At 38.5% G+C, this 17,849-nt stretch overlaps 1 protein-coding gene across 2 annotated transcripts in view; it reads right to left on the bottom strand.

The window, feature by feature from the left end:
* Positions 1-17,849, bottom strand: part of LOC126194494 (nucleolar complex protein 2 homolog) — a 125,526-nt gene that overhangs the window by 84,438 nt on the left and 23,239 nt on the right. For both annotated transcript variants that reach the window (XM_049932770.1, XM_049932771.1), the window contains exons 3-5: positions 9,121-9,221; positions 6,127-6,236; positions 5,865-6,022 (exon numbers count right to left, since the gene is read on the bottom strand). In XM_049932770.1, coding sequence (XP_049788727.1) covers positions 5,865-6,022; positions 6,127-6,236; positions 9,121-9,221 — 369 coding nt within the window. The remainder of the gene's footprint in view (positions 1-5,864; positions 6,023-6,126; positions 6,237-9,120; positions 9,222-17,849) is intronic.

Here is a 17,849-nt window from a genome sequence, read left to right as displayed (position 1 = left end):
AGACAGAATTGACAAGACACTTAGCACAGGAGTAGAACCGAATAAACAGCAACTCAATTTTAACATTAGGGGAAGAATTTCAGCACCATCGAAAAGCGTCACAGATTTTGTTTTCGAGTCGTTATAGCGCAGAGGGCAGGCGCTATAGGCTACAGTAACAGATGACCACAAGCGTAAACGGACTAGAATTTCTGACCGCCACAGGGGAAGGAGTGATGTGGGGAAACAACACCACTTCTATTTTGCTGGACAGCAGCCTACAGCAGAACTGACACATTGTTACAGGGATCGCCGATCTGTTATAATGTTGTAAGGGTCATAATCGAAATCCGTGATGGACCAGGATTAGTTGCTTCACTTACTTCAAAATAAGGAAAGAAAACGACCGGCACTGCACAACACAAAGTATTTGGGAATGGTTACCACACAGTTGCTTGTTGAAGTTAGCAGAGTATCGTTCACGATGTAGTTCAGGCCCGACCTCTAGCGGTGTTCGCTGCAACTTCAGTTCAATCTGCCATCTAATCTGTGACATTAAAACTGTCTGCATTATACAGTCTTTTGAACTTTAGCTAACAAACAAACATATGTGTTTCTTTCTTATAAAATGCTAGGTCCCACGGCTGAGTACTAAGTTGCATTACGTGATGTGTATCTTAAACAGACCATTCAACCATCCAGATTTGGTACAGCACCTAATCATTAAATGTATTGATACATCGTTGAGTTCATACACTTTATTTTGTAAGTAGGTTCTTGCACACATTATCTTTCCAAATTGGGCTTCGCCAGATTATGTGCAATGCCAGTAAGTGCTTATATTTTCAATACTGTATGCAGAAAATTAAACTATTTCAAACTATCTCTTATAAACAGCACATCTGGATACAATTAACTAAGAAACAATGTCTATTAACTAATTTTGCATTTTTGCATTTTAAGATAGAATTCACATCTATTTTGCATTTATTGCAAAAAGGGAATTTTTCCAGTCCCTACTTAAAGGGTGAAAATTATTGAACTATATGAAAAAAAGGTAAATTTGTTACAAAGTACAAAATGCGCGCACTTTATTCAACATGTAAATGTCACTACAGATATTCGGATTTAGGTTACGATATGTTGAATATACCTGCCATCATTAGTGATGAGGTGGCAGAAATTTTGCATGACCCACAAAAGTGTTGGAACATCGATGCATCAATGGCCTCCTGAATGATTGTTTTTAGCTCAGCGATGGTTTTGGGGTTATTGCTGTACACCTTGTCTTTAATGTAGCCCCATAAAAAGGAGTCGCATGTGTTCAGATCCAGAGAATATGGAGGCCAATCGATGTCCATGCCAATGGCCTCTGGGTACACCAGAGCCAGAATGTGGTCCCCAAAGTGCTCCTCCAGGACATCAAACGCTCTCCTGCTTCGATGGTGTCAAGCTTCATCTAGTATGAACTGCATCTTGTTGAAATCAGGGTCACTTTGGATAATAGGGATGAAACCATTTTCCAAAAGCTTCACATACTGTTCAGTAGTCATTGTGCTATCAAGGAATATCACACCACTTATTCCGTGACTGGACACTGCACACCACACAGTCACCCGTTGAGGGTGAAAATACTTCTCAATCGTGAAATGCGGTTTCTCAGTCCACCAAATGTGCCAATTTTGTTTACTGATGAACCCATCCAAATGAAAGTGGGCTTCATTGGTAAACCAAACCTTACTAACTGCCATCATGCCCACAGCCAACCATGCAGTTTGAATTCCCAACCCAAACCGTTCAGAAGTTATGATGATTTTATTTCATATAGTTCAATAACTGTCACCATTTATGTATGCCGCAGTGTACAACAGCTCAGCCTAAATTCTCTTTGGTAAAATGCATCCTGGCAACTGGAACCTTGCCATATCCATTACTGTCCTCTTGAAGGTGAGGTTTGGTTTGTGGGGAGTTCAACTGTGTGAACATCAGCATCCGTACAAAATCCCAATCTTTACATAGTTAATCTAGCCATTTTCATAAATGATGATAATATGATGAGGACAACACAAACAGTCAGTCTCCAGGCAGGTAAAATCCCCAACCCAGTCAGGAATCGAACCTGGGACACCGTGATCCAGAGGCAGCAATGCTGGCCACTAGCTGTCCTCTTGAAGCATTGAGCTATATGATTTTGCTGCGATGTATATGTCATAGTCATTTCATGCCAAAGCCCTTCGGATTTACAGAACTGCAACCATTTCCTAGAAGAGAATTCTAAGCCACTGTCAGTCTGGATTCTCTTCAAGTAGTTACTGGTTTTCTTTCCATCTGAATCTTCCATTTCTTGAATTCTCCAAATATTCATATTTATTTTTTAAGAAATGCACGAATACATACCTGGTTGCATGACCATGATACTCATTAAGTATCTTTTGCCTCCTAACTTGAAACTGAATAAGTCAAATGAGATCACTAAGAACAAGTACTGAAGTGATTATACATTCCTTCAAATTTTGTGATACAGTTTTCAGATACAGTCTTCATGTCGATTTACTCATGAAACAGTCATCACATGGATTTATTTCACTTTCTTCACAGTATAATCCCAGAACTGCTTTCTTTTTTATCATGTTGTCGACTGTAATCTTACTGGCATGCATCATTCAACAATGGCCGCCCATCTCTGGTGATTTAGTGTTACATTTTTTATTCCTCAATATGTTTATTGACTTTCTGTCATCTGCACATGGCTTTGTATTTATGTAATATACACAAACTTTTTGCTAAGTTTTCATGAGCTCTCTTCCAGATTCATCTTAGATCTTACAACATTGCTTATCGAAAATAATCCTTTTATTGTTTTCAGTGAGTGCCTCACAAATAAGATTGTGTGGCCGATCTCAGGCACAGGTAGTGTATTTTTAGCTGGAAATTCTTTAGCCTAACCTTTGTTGTTAATTATCATTGCATTTACAGTACCAATCCCCATGGCTTCTGTTTTTCTATCAGCTAAAGTTATGTTTTCGACTAAAATATTTTTATAAACAGTTGAAAAATACTTTTCATTTGGAACCATGTGATGAGTTGTCCCAAAATACATTACTCAGTCATCATTTTCCAATGTAACTGTGCTGCAGAAATCATTCATACTAAGTGCACCTTGTTCCTTTACCTCTCATAAATGTCCCCTTTTCATGGCAATTTCTGGAAATGTGACCAACTTTGTGACAATTATAACAAACAAAGTGCCTCTTTGTGTGGTTTCTTTCTTGGTGTGTTCCTATCCTTTGTCACATTTTACATAAGTGGCATTTTTTCATACCTTGAATTACCAGAATTAGCTTTCAGGGACACTGCAGAATGTTTATAGGGTGTACATCAATTCCAGGAACACTTTCAATGGTTTATTGCACAAGAACTAAACATTGTATAGATATCATACACATTGCATTTTGAGGAGAAACTCTGAAAGTTCCCCCCCCCCCCCCCCCCCAAACATTCTATATGCACGATGCACCAATTTCTTTGGACTCCTTATGAATGTCTCTTTTACATGCTCCACATTCACTTTATTCACACTGGGACGTTCACTTCTCTTTGCCGGGCACAAGCAACCCATTGTAATGAATTTGTTGTGCCAGTGGTAAATGGCCTTCGTTGTTGGTGACTTCTTACTGTACTTGGTTCTAAGCATCCATTGAACAGCTGTAGCACACTTGTTTTTGTCTAACTCCAACACACAGAAAGTTCGCTCCGCACTTGAACTTGACATGTTTGTGACTAGCGCTGACTATCGGCAAATTACCAAACTACACTGTGGCAGTATACATGGAGGGGGGGGGGGGGGGGGGGGCGTTTCAGGGTTTGTGTTCAAAATGACATATGTATGATATATATCTGTTCAATGTTTGGTTCTTGTGCAATAAATAATTGAAAGTGTTCCTGGACTTTATGTACACCCTGTATATTCATAACATCAGTAGAATCATCAGCAAGCAGTCTTAACTGTACTAGACTTAAAATCATTATCTGGCAAATTACAAAAAGCTGTAACTGCTGCATCACATTTGTGTGGAAGTCCAAGTAGATTAGTCACTACTAGATTTCTATCTTTGATTTCATCACCAGTATCCACTAGATCTGCTACAGTTTTATTTTACAGCCCCAGATAATTTTGCACAGACTCATAGTTCTTCATTTTAGAGCACTCCTTCTCAGTTGCACAGCGTGAAATTTGCTATCCATAGAGGCGTATAATTTTTGAAATTTTTACCATACTATTTATGAGTTTGCATATTTGGTATAAGCACTTGCAGCTCATCGCATCTGGAAAGTATAATTTTTGCTAGTGCCTTACATTGACATGACATATACGCCTTTTGATCAGCGAGTGATCCACCTCCATCACAAGACTCAATTATAGTCCAAAAATCAGAATCTATTAGAATCATTTTCATTCGACTTGACCAGAAAGTGCAATTCACTCTACTTAGTCTCTCAATATGTTGTCTCTCTTCTCAGTCGTCTCTATATATTTCACAAATCATTTTGCCATTACTAAAAGAACACATTCTCTTTCCTGTGAAATTCACAAACACAGTTCAGTGTCAATTAACATTTATCAAACTCATCACGCAAAACTACTTCGGCGGTATCAATCAATGTTTCGTCTTTGCCACAATTACGAGTTTCAGGTTGGCTTAATAAAACTAAGCAGTTTTCTATTTCTTTTTACTAGCACTCCTGGACCCAAAACCATTGTCAAAGTAATACGAACAGTCATATTACACAAATTAATATTTATTGAAAAAAACTGTGTACATCATTAGAGCAGAGAAATTAAACTTCATTTTAATCGGTCAAAAGCTTCTTGATTCTTTACTGTCTTTTTGAACAACAGCAATGTCAAAGATGGTCCAGTCACAAGAAAGGGACAAAATGACAGAGCAGAGCTCTTGTCCACATGTTTAACTCCTTGCCCACTTGTTTAACTCATAACCGAACTGACTGCTAAAACACATCCAAACTTTGATTCTAGTCAGCAAAGAAGTCTGCAATAGTTACACTCCTACAGCACAATTGGTACCAGAATGTAAAACATACACCACTTTCAGAATAAACAACAGATCAGCAAGAAACTGTGTCACAAAATCTTAGCATCATTACAATGTTGGCCACCATTTGATACTTTAAACAAAAATTTTTTTGGGTGTACTGCTCAATAAATTATGGCTATTCTGAGAAAATGCTGCAGTCAGTCAGAAGTGAACTCAGTTTAGTAACACTCGTTTTGTAAATAAAACCGCCTTTCCTTGCTGCAACTTCACTTATTTTACCCAGACATGTTTCGCCTTTTTCTTGCTCTAAGGCTTGTTCAGTGGAATCTATAACGATACCGTTTTGTTATTTTTAGATTATCAAACAGTTCACGTCATGTTTTTTTTATGTAAATAAGTAATTACATACAGTCAGCTGTGATCTGCATTTCCTATCATCTGGTCTGGAGGTCACACTAAACCTTTATTTCCGACCAGACAAGTGGGAGGAAACACAGAACACAGCAAACTATATGTAATTACTTATTTACATAAAAAATGCAATGTAACTGTTTAATAATCTAAAAATAACAAAACTGTATTGTTACAGATCCCACTGAAGATGCCTTAGAACAGGAAAAATGTGAAATGTTTCTGGGGGGTAAAAATTAAGCTGCAGCAAGAAAAGGCAGTTTTATTTACAAAACAAGTATTTCTGTGCTTGCTGCGGAGGATGGCCAGGCAAACAAACCTGTCAGTTACAGTAGTCTGCTAGCATTTATCTATGCCAGAAATGGCCAGACATTCACAAATTCCACAAAACAACTGCAAAAAGAAATACACACAAACCTTTAATAAATCTGCTAGGTAGCATCTGAGTGTAGTTTTAATCTTCACCCATTTCTTACATTTATGCGGAGGTATTCGTTTCCCAGGAGGTAACTGCAGAAAGCTTTTGATAGCAGGTTGTAGTTCAAGTACACATAACTGGACAACAGCATTGAAAACTATAATAACATACAAACAAACAAAAATATAACTTGCAGAAATAACAGTGAGGGTAATTGAAAATTTATCATATTTACTTTCAAAATATAAATATGACAGTTACCTGAACTTCCAACAACTCTGAGTGATGGTGCTGTTTTATCCTCTTCTGCTGCCACTCTGTTTAGAGCTCCATGAAATGCTTTCACAACACAACTTATTGTTGACGAAGTCCTAAAAACAGAAACACAAACAGTGTTAATTAGCGGATTTTATAACTAAAATTTAGACTACAATTTGTCAATTTAAACACAGACATTCAAGTATCTTCAGACTTTTGAAAACTGTCTTATATGTTGCAAGTACTCTGGATGGCAGTGACTGTGGATTGTCTACTCACGTCTCATTTAATAAAGATTTGATCTGGACCCCCAGTGGACATATAAGTAGATTTTCTCTCCTTATACAATGTCCAAGAGACACTCAAGTTCTGGGTTTTGACACTAAAATGTGTGAACACTTTAGCCTGTTATATTTATAGCTGTCAGTGTATGGCAAGTGACATAATAACATCAGAATAATCTGCTCCATGTGGACATGGTACGCCTGACTGTTAAAATGCTTCTTCACATGGAAGCATACCTGTCTAGAAGAAAGTGTGCTTTTGTACACAAAACTAGATTTTCAGTGTCAGCAGTGTGGCTGACGTTGTATTACAATTGACTGCACTCTTAAGGTCATCAAGAGATATTTGTATTCAAGATGTAATATTAGAAATGACACAATATTCTTTTTTTTTTCCTTTTTGTGCACAGGTCCAAAGACGCTGTGGACTCCTTGAGGGAAGTCACTTTCCTGTGTAGGCTGTTGTTTTATTTAGAAATGAACACATTATTTCTTAATTTCAAACAATGGATAATCCAGGATGGAATGTAACAATGTAATGTATGTATATCATGTTATTTCTTAACTTTGTGATTAGCTAATTTTGCCCCATTAGGCATTATCAAGTTACAGTACAAATTGTAATGCATATAGGTTGCAACATGTGATTGCAACCCTAATAACAATTTTCCAAAAAAGTAGTAGGTACATGCACCACAATGTTATACTTGAAGTCCATATGAAAAAAAAGGGGGGGGGCACAATGCAGTCCTTACGCATATTTTGTCACTGTGCCAGCACATACTACACATTAAAATATATATATGTGTAACTATTAAAATGAAAATGCATTTGATGTAGTAGCATCTTAGAATCAAATGGATGTGTGGGATATGTCATGCTTTATGCTAGGCTCTTCTAGTTGTGCTACATAAGGCAAGGGCACTGGGGAGTGCCTGTCAGCTTGCAAGTGGGCAGATGCAGTTAGTACAAGCCACCTGCCAGGAAGCCCTATTGCACGTATTTCTGTGTGTGCGAAAACCATTTTGCCACCCCTGCCATTGGTGAAAGGCCAGATCAGTATAGTATCATAAACTACAGCCGAGTTGCGTGACTGCCTGCAGTTCAGCTGTTCACCCACTTGTGCCCATTGCTGCCCATGGGTGCCCAGCTGCCTGCAGCTGGAGACTTGAACTGGAACAGCGTACTATATGCACTACAATTTTTACTGTAGCATGATAATGCACAAGGGGGCAAAATTAGCTGATTGTTACACCATGAAATAAAGTTTTTATTTCAAGGTAAAAACAGGGGGAAAACAGATGAAGAAATTTAGAGCAATGAGTCTGCATTACATTTAATATTTGCTTCACCTATCAATTCTAACAATGGTTTTCACCATATCAAAGTATATACATACGTAGCTTAATTGATGGTCCTTATGTGGAAATTAAAACACAGTTCCTGATCTCACCTGTAGCAAGTCTGAGTCTGGTATTGTGGTTGTCAACTACAAACATATATTAAGCCTGGGAGTATCTAAGAGATGATAACCAAAATCCACTATTAACACTGACTGCAAAGCTAGAGCCCACCCAATGGTGTCACATAAACATGGTAGCTACCAAGGTCATGTTGTGTCGTCTAGCTTTGACCAGGATAGAAGGTTGAATCCCAAACAGTTCTCTTAGACCAAATTTTACAAATCTTTGCAATTGGTACATTCCTACAGTTTTCAGTTGGCTTTACTTCACTCATACTAGCACAGGTTTCAATTAACTTGGTACCAAATGGCATGATACAGAAACTACTGTAATGCAATTGCAATATTCCACTAGAAGGGTCACATTACACTGCTCTAAATCCAAAATTCCATATGCTTTTGCATCATAGGTCTCATCCACACTCTCATTTTTGTTCAAATTCAGTTAATATTCCTTACAAACAATATTTTACTACGGGAGAATACTGAGCACTAAAGCATTCCAGATCTAAAAACAAAAAATTATGCTGCTAATAATATAACCATTTCAGTAAAACTATATAGATATTAATATAATAGAGGGAAACATTCCACGTGGGAAAAATATATCTAAAAACAAAGATGATGTGACTTACCAAACGAAAGCACTGGCAGGTCGATGACACACAAACACACACACAAAATTCTAGCTTTCGCAACCAACGGTTGCCTCATCAGGAAAGAGGGAAGGAGAGGGAAAGATGAAAGGATGTGGGTTTTAAGGGAGAGGGTAAGGAGTCATTCCAATCCCGGGAGCGGAAAGACTTACCTTAGGGGGAAAAAAGAACGGGTATACACTCGCACACACACACACTCTTTGTCTTTAAATATGTCTGCTTGTGTCTGTATGTGTGGATGGATATGTGTGTGTGTGTGTGTGCGCGCGCGAGTGTATACCCGTCCTTTTTCCCCCCTAAGGTAAGTCTTTCCGCTCCTGGGATTGGAATGACTCCTTACCCTCTCCCTTAAAACCCACATCCTTTCGTCTTTCCCTCTCCTTCCCTCTTTATAGATAAATATATAATGTGTTAAAGACATTCACTGTTCCATAAAAATTCTTTCTTTTGTCTCACTTTCCTCATTTTGCAAATTTAATAGAAACAAAGAAAATTAATTTCACAGTATGGTAATTTGGATATATTCATCACAAATCTAAATTCTTACAACACATAAACAAAAACAATTAATTTCTATTATAAACATAATACATACTTATCAGTTTTCAACTTTTCTCGCCACTCCTCTACCATTTTTAAAGTAACAAGGCCAGGTGGTTCTGGAACAGTTTCATCATCAGTTTCATCACTTGCCACCTATGAAAGAAAATATATTTTTATGACACTTTTGAGATAACACAGCTCTACAAAATAAATTTTTTTTTCGTTGCCAGGGAAGTTTGAACGAAAATGGGATATTGTTATGATACTCATTCCGAGTATATTTGTACTTTTTCCAAATTGGCTCTGGTTTTTGAGATATAGGTTATTTGTGGAAATGAGAGTTTCATGTGGATAATATCGACTGCAGGGTCCATATATGGTGTAATGTATTTGCTACCTGTTTTTTAATTAGTGATATTGTACTATCTTTATTAAACAATTGTGCTCAGGGAGTGCATCTGTGTGGTTGAGGATTACATCATGCAAACATCACACTGTCAGCATGTGTTCAGTCCTGTTGTGCGGTGCGTGTGTTGAAGATATTGAAGGTTGTGCAGATTTGAATTCGGCGGTACTCGACATTCATTTGTTGGCCGAGGTAATCCCCGCAACAGCCGATAGGTAGCGTTCAGTGTAAACAAGAAAAATGGCGATGGTCGAAAGTCACACACATGTGCAGTGCAGCTTCAAGGAGATAGAACCTTTTCATCGTGACGTAGCAAATAAGAGGTGAGTATTCATTTCACACAAAACAATTAATGATGCTTGTTGGATGTGATTGACATGCAAAAACAAGAAAGTTCTGCATAATATGTAGTATTTGTGCAATTTTGTTTTAGGAAAACATGAGTTCTTCACGCCGTCTTTGCGTGAACCATCCAGATGAGTTCTGCTACATTTGTGGTGAATACGTTCTTCAAAAGAACAGGATGAATATCACTCCTTTTGTGAAGGAAGCGTATCTGGCATATTTCGGAATTAAACTTGGAGATCAAGACAAGGCGTGGGCACCCCATAAAGTTTGTAAATGCTGTGTGGAGTGCTTACGGCAGTGGACAAAACGAAAAAGGAAAAGCTTAAACTTCGGAGTGCCTATGGTATGGCGAGAGCAGAAGAACCATACAGATGATTGCTATTTTTGCATTGTTAATGTGAAAGGTTTTAATAGGTTCAAAAAACGAAAGTGGGAATATCCCGATTTGGAGTCAGCAAGAAGACCGGTGGTGCACAGCAACGATGTTCCTGTACCAACCTTCACAACATTACCCACGCTAACATCATCAGATGACGATGTGCACGGCGAGGAATGTACAAGTAGTGGCTCGGAATACGAAGGACGTGAGACACAACCCCAGCAGTTCGACCAGAAGGAGCTCAGTGACTTGATACGAGAACTCAATCTTTCAAAGCAAGCATCAGAACTCTTAGCATCCAGGCTTAAGGAAAAGAACTGTCTTCATCCAAGTGTTAAAATAACAGCTTACCGGACGAGAGAAGAAAACCTTCTTCCATACTTCAACCAAGAAGAGGTTATAGTGTATTGCAGCAATATACCTGGACTTTTACTTGAATTGGGGCTGCCGGAATATAGACCAGAGGACTGGCGTCTCTTCATAGACAGTTCCACTAGAAGTTTAAAATGTGTTCTCCTACACAATGGCAATTGTTACGCATCTATTCCAATTGCCCACTCAACAAAACTTTGTGAAGCATATGCTAACATCAAGATGGTTCTACAGAAAATTCAGTATATGCAGCACCAGTGGTTGATTTGTGTTGATTTGAAAATGGTGAACTTCTTGCTTGGACAACAAAGTGGATACACAAAGCACCCATGTTTTATCTGCATGTGGGATAGTAGGGCAAGGCACGAACATTGGAAGCAGAAAATATGGCCTCCAAGGGAACATATGGCTATTGGTGAAGCAAACATCATTAATGAACCTCTGGTTAGTAGGGACAAGATTGTTCTTCCACCATTACATATTAAGTTAGGACTAATGAAGCAATTCACCAAAGCTTTAGACAGAAATGGTAATTGCTTCACATACATCTGCAATACGTTCCCTGGACTCAGTAGTGAAAAACTTAAGGCAGGAATATTTGATGGTCCTCAAATTCGCAGGCTCATCAACGATACCAATTTTACAAGTGTCATGACTGTCACTGAAGCATCGGCCTGGAACAGTTTTGTCGCTGTTGTAAAATGTTTTTTGGGCAATCATAAAGCTCCCAATTACGAGGAACTGGTCAAAAACATGCTCACTAACTTTCAAAACTTAGGAGCTAACATGAGCATAAAATTGCACTTCCTTCACAGCCACTTGGATCGATTTCCTCGTAATCTAGGTGATTTCAGTGAGGAACAAGGAGAGCGGTTCCATCAAGATATGAAAGGAATAGAGGAAATATATAAAGGAAGATGGGACAGGCATATGATGGCAGATTATTGCTGGAATCTGCAACGTGACTGTTCTGAAGAGACCTATAAAAGGAAAGCGTGCAGGAAGCGGTTCGTCATGGACGGAAAATGATATACTTATAGAGAAACTTTTCAATTATGTTTTATACGTGGACAAATGCCTATCAGGTTTTCATAGAAGCTATTTATAAAGATTATTTTCTTTTTTCATTGTAGTTTGTAGCGCTCGAGTTCAGTATTAGCAATTTTTTCTAATTTTTTGAATAAATCATGCATTATCTCAAAAACTAGAGCCAAACTGCATAAATGGTTGCTACATTCGTCCTCAGCACCACTAACCCATCCTAAAGCCACTCAAATATCCTTGGCAAGAAAATGAGTGTTGACCAGTGTAATAAATCTGTCAAAACCAAACGATCTACTGTCATCCAACAGAAGTTGTCATTACTTAACAACATACATATTGAGCAACACAAATTCATAACAGAACGCACCTTTACATACTGGCTCCACAGAGAACTTGGCTACTGTATGCAGAGGCACAATAACCAACAACTCTATATGCAATTGCAGTCTTTCTCGGCGTATTCCACTGATGAATTCTTCTCGGGTTATCAGCTGAGAGGTGGTGTCGTCTTATCGCAACATTTCAATGAGTTTCGTACCCATCATCTTCTGGTGAAGTCAGAAGATGAGGAGTACAAAACTCATTGAAACACTGCGACAAGACAACGCCACCACTTGGCTGATAACCCGAGAAGAATTCATCAACCAACAACTCTATTTTTATAATCTTATTTTGCATCCTCAGAACTCATTTTTATTAAGAAATATTTCACATAATAAAGCATGTGGAAACTGCTGCTTTGCCAAAAATCTACAGATATTCCTAGACACAAATTTGCTAATGATAAAGAGTTATTCAGTTTACGATGACACAGTTTGGCATGAGTTCTTTTAGGTAGAATGTTTCACATTATATACATGAAAGTCAGCTTTATACAAATTTGAAATAAAATATGCAGAAAATTGGAATCTGTCTACACATTACTGATACTAACATTGCAATTTTTTTTAAATTTAACTTTTTACATTGCAATAACTAATAGTTTAATTTTTTGAAAGAGATGCAATATGATATACAGGACATACAGTGAAGAATGATTGCATCTTACAATGCAGCAGGGATGATACAAGCATCCATTAGGGCTACAAATTTTTTTTAATGTTTAATCATTCCTCTCCATATCTATAGCTGAATGATCAGCATGTCTGACTGCCATGTGGAGAAGGAATTTTTCCTTGGTGAGAGGACTAGAATGGGGTCCACTCAACATCATGATGACAGCTGCCAAGCTACTTGAATGGGACGTAGTGACTCCAAGGTCTCGAAATCCAACAACCGCTAAGATAATGTCATGTTGACACTTTCCATATTGCATTCAAATGGTGCCATATGTCAGAGGATGATAGGTCAGCTTGGCACTGCATGGTCCTCTGGGTCTGATTGTAGAGTTTAGTTCTAATCAATACACTGAAAGACTTGTTGCCCAAACTGAAACTATCATGTATAATCCAGTCAAAACTGAAAGCCATACTAACTTTTTTTTAGATAAACAGGGTGCGATATTGACTGAATAGGAGCAAACAATTCAGAAGTACTACCCAAAAGTTCCAGCCACGCAGCAACAACAAATAAGGAAGAACGTACTCAATTTGTGGAGGAACAAATTACAGATTCTGTACCAGAACAATGTAATAGCCTACAATGCCATCTCTGTAATGCACTTTTTAGCAGAAAGGAGTATTCTGCACTCAGATGTCCCCAACATTTCCTTCTCAGCAAGAAAAGTGTGTTGATGGTCACGCATTTTCAGTATGTACATGAAATGTACAACAAAATAACAGAGCTGTTGCAAGGAAGTAACAACATTCCTCTAAACAATGGAAGATACAAATTCAATGGTGCATAGGGAGAGGAAGGTTAATGATAACAACCCAGGTGAACAAGATGGTTTTCAGGGAGATCACACCTGCACATACCAAGCCCTCAATCCCATACCATTCACCGAATAAGGCTTTCACAAGAAGGTTTTAAAACATATATAATATTTGTTGATTTAACTGCAACTATGAGGGGACTCAAAGTTCCTAGAAGTAATCCCTGGCACAACTCTAGCTCAGCTACTAAATAATATGTTATGTAATACATGTTTCAAAGTTATTCTAGAGAAAAATCAGCAAGCAAATGATTCTGAAGTTTGCTTACGCAGATGGTATCCAAAGAAAGACTATAGATGAAGCTGAAAGAATATGGAAAGACAATAAATTTTCAGTCTGGTGGCAGTTTAGTTTAGTTTTTTTGCATGTCTGTGGATCATATTTGCAACAACCTATCACGGTGCAGAACATGTCATTAGGTCTCTGAATAAGATACCTACTTGTACTTTTGTTAGTGGCTACTCAGGTCTACCAAAGTAAAACAATGTCCAGGTTTCTATCTCAATAAAACAGGTCAACTGCCAACCGTAAATCAATTTAAATGAAAATCTGTAAAATGCAACACTACCCTTAAGTATTTGGGTGTCACACTTGAAAGCTCCTTGACTTGTTGTTTACATTGACTAACAGCAGAGCCACAAAGTATTTAACAATGCCACGCAGCTTGCGTTCACTGCAGTTAATATCTGTATATTATTCAGGAACTTTGTACTGTTGGAAACTTGCGTAATATTACCCATAAAAGGAAAATTACATTAATAATTTTAATTAAATGAACATAGGGAAAGCAGGCAACAGTAGACAGAGATTATCAAAAGGAGACAAAACACTAGTTTTTGGAGCCAGATGTTCCTTCATCTAGTTATGGACAGTCCCACGGTTTCCCCCCTGATTACCGTATTTACTCGAATCTAAGCCGCACTTTTTTTCCAGTTTTTGTAATCCAAAAAACCGCCTGCGGCTTAGAATCGAGTGCAAAGCTAGTGGAAGTTCTTAAAAATGTCGGTGGGTGCCGCCACAACTTAGTTCTGCCGTCGAATATATGTAGCGCATGCTTTGTAGGCACAAAGATAAATACTGGCGCCAAAACCTCTGCGTCCGTAAATAAATTTAAAAAAAAGGTGTAAGACAAGCTTTTTTGCTCCGGGCCGAGTTTCGAGCACTGCATTTTCATACATTATCCAACGAAGTAAACACAAATTCCGTATTGTTCATCTTCGAATGTAGCAGCATTTCAATGTACTACGAAAACCCGACTGGCAAGAATGTTTAGGATGTTTGTCAATATGGCCAACTCTACGTTCTAAATTTTTTCCTATCTGTGAGAAGAGATGGTTGCTAATAGGAACTTTTATAAATTGTGAATCACATGCAGTATTCTCGTCACCATAAGAATAATACGAATATAAACATTTTGCCATGTATTGTTTCGTGTTTGCTGTTATCTGCCGGCCGCGGTGGTCTAGCGGTTCTAGTCGCGCAGTCCGGAACCGCGCGACTGCTACGGTCGCAGGTTCGAATCCTGCCTCGGGCATGGATGTGTGTGATGTCCTTAGGTTAGTTAGGTTTAAGTACTTCTAAGTTCTAGGGGACTGATGACCGCAGATGTTAAGTCCCATAGTGCTCAGAGCCATTTGAACCATTTTTGCCGCTATCTCATTTAAATCCTGTCTGCGTAATAAACCACAAAACTAGAGTGAGACAACAGCAAACGCGGAAGAATATACATATCATGTCATGTTTATATTCGTATTATTCTTATGCTAAACAGTGATACAGTCAGAAATGAAGCGAGGCAATTGACTAGATTTTTAAATCTAAGATGACTCTAATTTCTGTGCAGAATGTAATGTACTAAAGAGGCGCCTGCAAAGATTTTCAAACGGAGAAAAATTTTCGCTAAACTCTCGTTCAGAACATCTTCTATCATACGCAGTCTATTATTTGGTTCTTGTTGATCATTATCAAAGAAAGCAGCAGTGTAGGTAACAACAAGTAGCTGTCTCTTGCCATTGTTTCGCTAATGAGACGATTCCTCTCTTTTTTTATTATTATTATTGTAAGCGGCGGTGGCGTGCACAAAAGCAAGCCATGCCGCGAGCGGCGACAGGCCGTAAACACGCAGTACCAGAGTACGACAAACAATGCATGACACAGTACAGTAATGCATTTTCAGCGTAGAGTGACGTAAACACCTATAACAAAGAAAACTGCGCTTATCAGATCAAAGAAAAATAAGCAATCAATTCAATGCAGACGAAGCATGTGAAAAAGGAAGGGTACCCGTATAAATAGGGACGGAGCGCCTGACGCATAGCAATGGCTACCTGGTAAAGCTTAACTGCTAAGCTTACGACTCGAACCAAACTACTGTAGCTGTATCGTCATTCATTCGACCTAAATTGTCTCATATTACAGTGGACCAACTTTGTTTCGATTTGGAGACGCGGCCTAAAACTTTTCTCTCCCCTTGAATTTCGAGTCTCAAATTTCAGGTGCGGCTTAGATTCGGGAAATTTTTTTTCCTTGATTTCGAGTCTCATTTTTCAGGTGCGGCTTAGATTCGAGTGCGGCTTAGACTCGAGTAAATACGGTATATCCCAAGTGTAACATCTGACAAGCTGCAATCCCAATAACAAGCAATAAAAACTGCACAGAACTTCCTAATTAAGGATTTTTCATACATGCCATAAATGGGAGTAAATATGGATCAAGTAAGCACCATCAGGAGAACATACCGATCCAAACATCCTTTGATCTGCCTTCACATATGTGACAGACAGCTCACAGAATCCACACAAACCATGGAATATGTGAGGACTTTCTTTACAACTAGAAAGCGGCATCTGATCTACATTGCAGTTGCAGGAAGATATCCCAGACCATCCAACACATCGTGCAGGTGTGTACTCTCACATCACATCAAGCCAATGTAAAAGACTTCCTCTGACACTCTGGACACTGTTGTCAACACTGACAAATTAAATTTAATAACTGTTTCTCCATTTAACAAGTGTGCTGTATATGTAATACATATGTACTGTATGTTTTATTTTTCATTAGTACTACAGTTTTATATTTGTAATATAGTGTAATAGTGTATAACAGCACCATGTGTTCCACCATATGCTAAATAAAAAACATACATTTCTTAATAATTATAATTTAACACTGCATCTTGTGACACAATTTAACATCGCTATTTCATAGAAAGATGTTTTATACACCCCTCTTAATCTGCAAACAGAAGAATGTTTGTTGGTTCCTCACATGGGGGTTAAGGGACTAAACAGCAAGGTGATGTAGTTCCTCAGTTAAGAGGAGAATTCATCTACATTTAGTGATGTCAGACAAATATTTGATTAGGTTATGAAAACAAGAGAAGTGTAAAATCCAGGCACTGAGTTGACACATCAGTCAGCTCCCCACGAATCCATGAGAATGACCACCCACATAGCTCCATGTCTCTTTATCAAAGAGGCGGCCTAAAAATTGGAACTGTACAAATATATCCAACTCTGGATACTCAAGTAGACTTCTGGATCATGACGGAGCATGGTACAATGAGAGAAATGCCGAACTCATGTTTGTATTGCGAGCTATATCAAATGCAAAAGTCAATGATGCACAGCATGGGAGTGACCAATGGTCTGATGGAGGTCACTAGACCCATTGATGGTGAGGAGGAAGAGTAACACTCAGCATGGAGCCATGTATGTGGTCATTCTCTTAGACCCATGGGGAGCTGAATAACGTGTCAACTCAAACATGGGACGAACAACACTGCTCCCCACCATCAAGGAAGTAAATATAATGCCATGGTGTGGGAAAATGCAAAAAATGCCCTGGAAGCCACCTCTATGAACAGTAATATTTTGAATAACATTCCCCTCTCATGCTCTGCCCATTTCGCTTCTAGCCAATGATGTGGGCCCATCAACAGCAGCAGTAGGAAGTTTAATCAATAATTCTTCTTCACCACGAGTACAGGAAAAATTCTTTTATAAAGTATGAAGTATGACATTGGCCCACTACTGGTAGCCACAGGAGTTATAGCCAATGACCCCATTCTTCACAATTAGTGTGGGAATATTTCTCTTACTTTCCAATGACAATTGCCCACGAATGGTAGCTCATTTTTTTTCTCCCCCCCCCCCCCCCCCAATAACTCCACTTCTCCAGCACAGGTGCGGGAAAACTCCGAAGATCCCAACAGATGAGCTGAAACATCAATTTTTTGAAGAAATATGGTGTGGCCTAATAATCCAGAAGATTTTAACTTCTTAATTAGAAAGTAGTACAGTTTAATGTAAAACAGGTAGAATCTGACTGTGAAGGAAGTAGGGCTCTTGTCCTAC

The sequence above is a fragment of the Schistocerca nitens genome, chromosome 1 (genome assembly GCF_023898315.1).
Source record: "Schistocerca nitens isolate TAMUIC-IGC-003100 chromosome 1, iqSchNite1.1, whole genome shotgun sequence".
In the NCBI taxonomy this organism is placed as follows: Eukaryota; Metazoa; Arthropoda; class Insecta; order Orthoptera; family Acrididae; genus Schistocerca; species Schistocerca nitens.
Note: the sequence above shows the minus strand (reverse complement) of the source record. Positions and strands in the feature narration are given on the sequence as shown.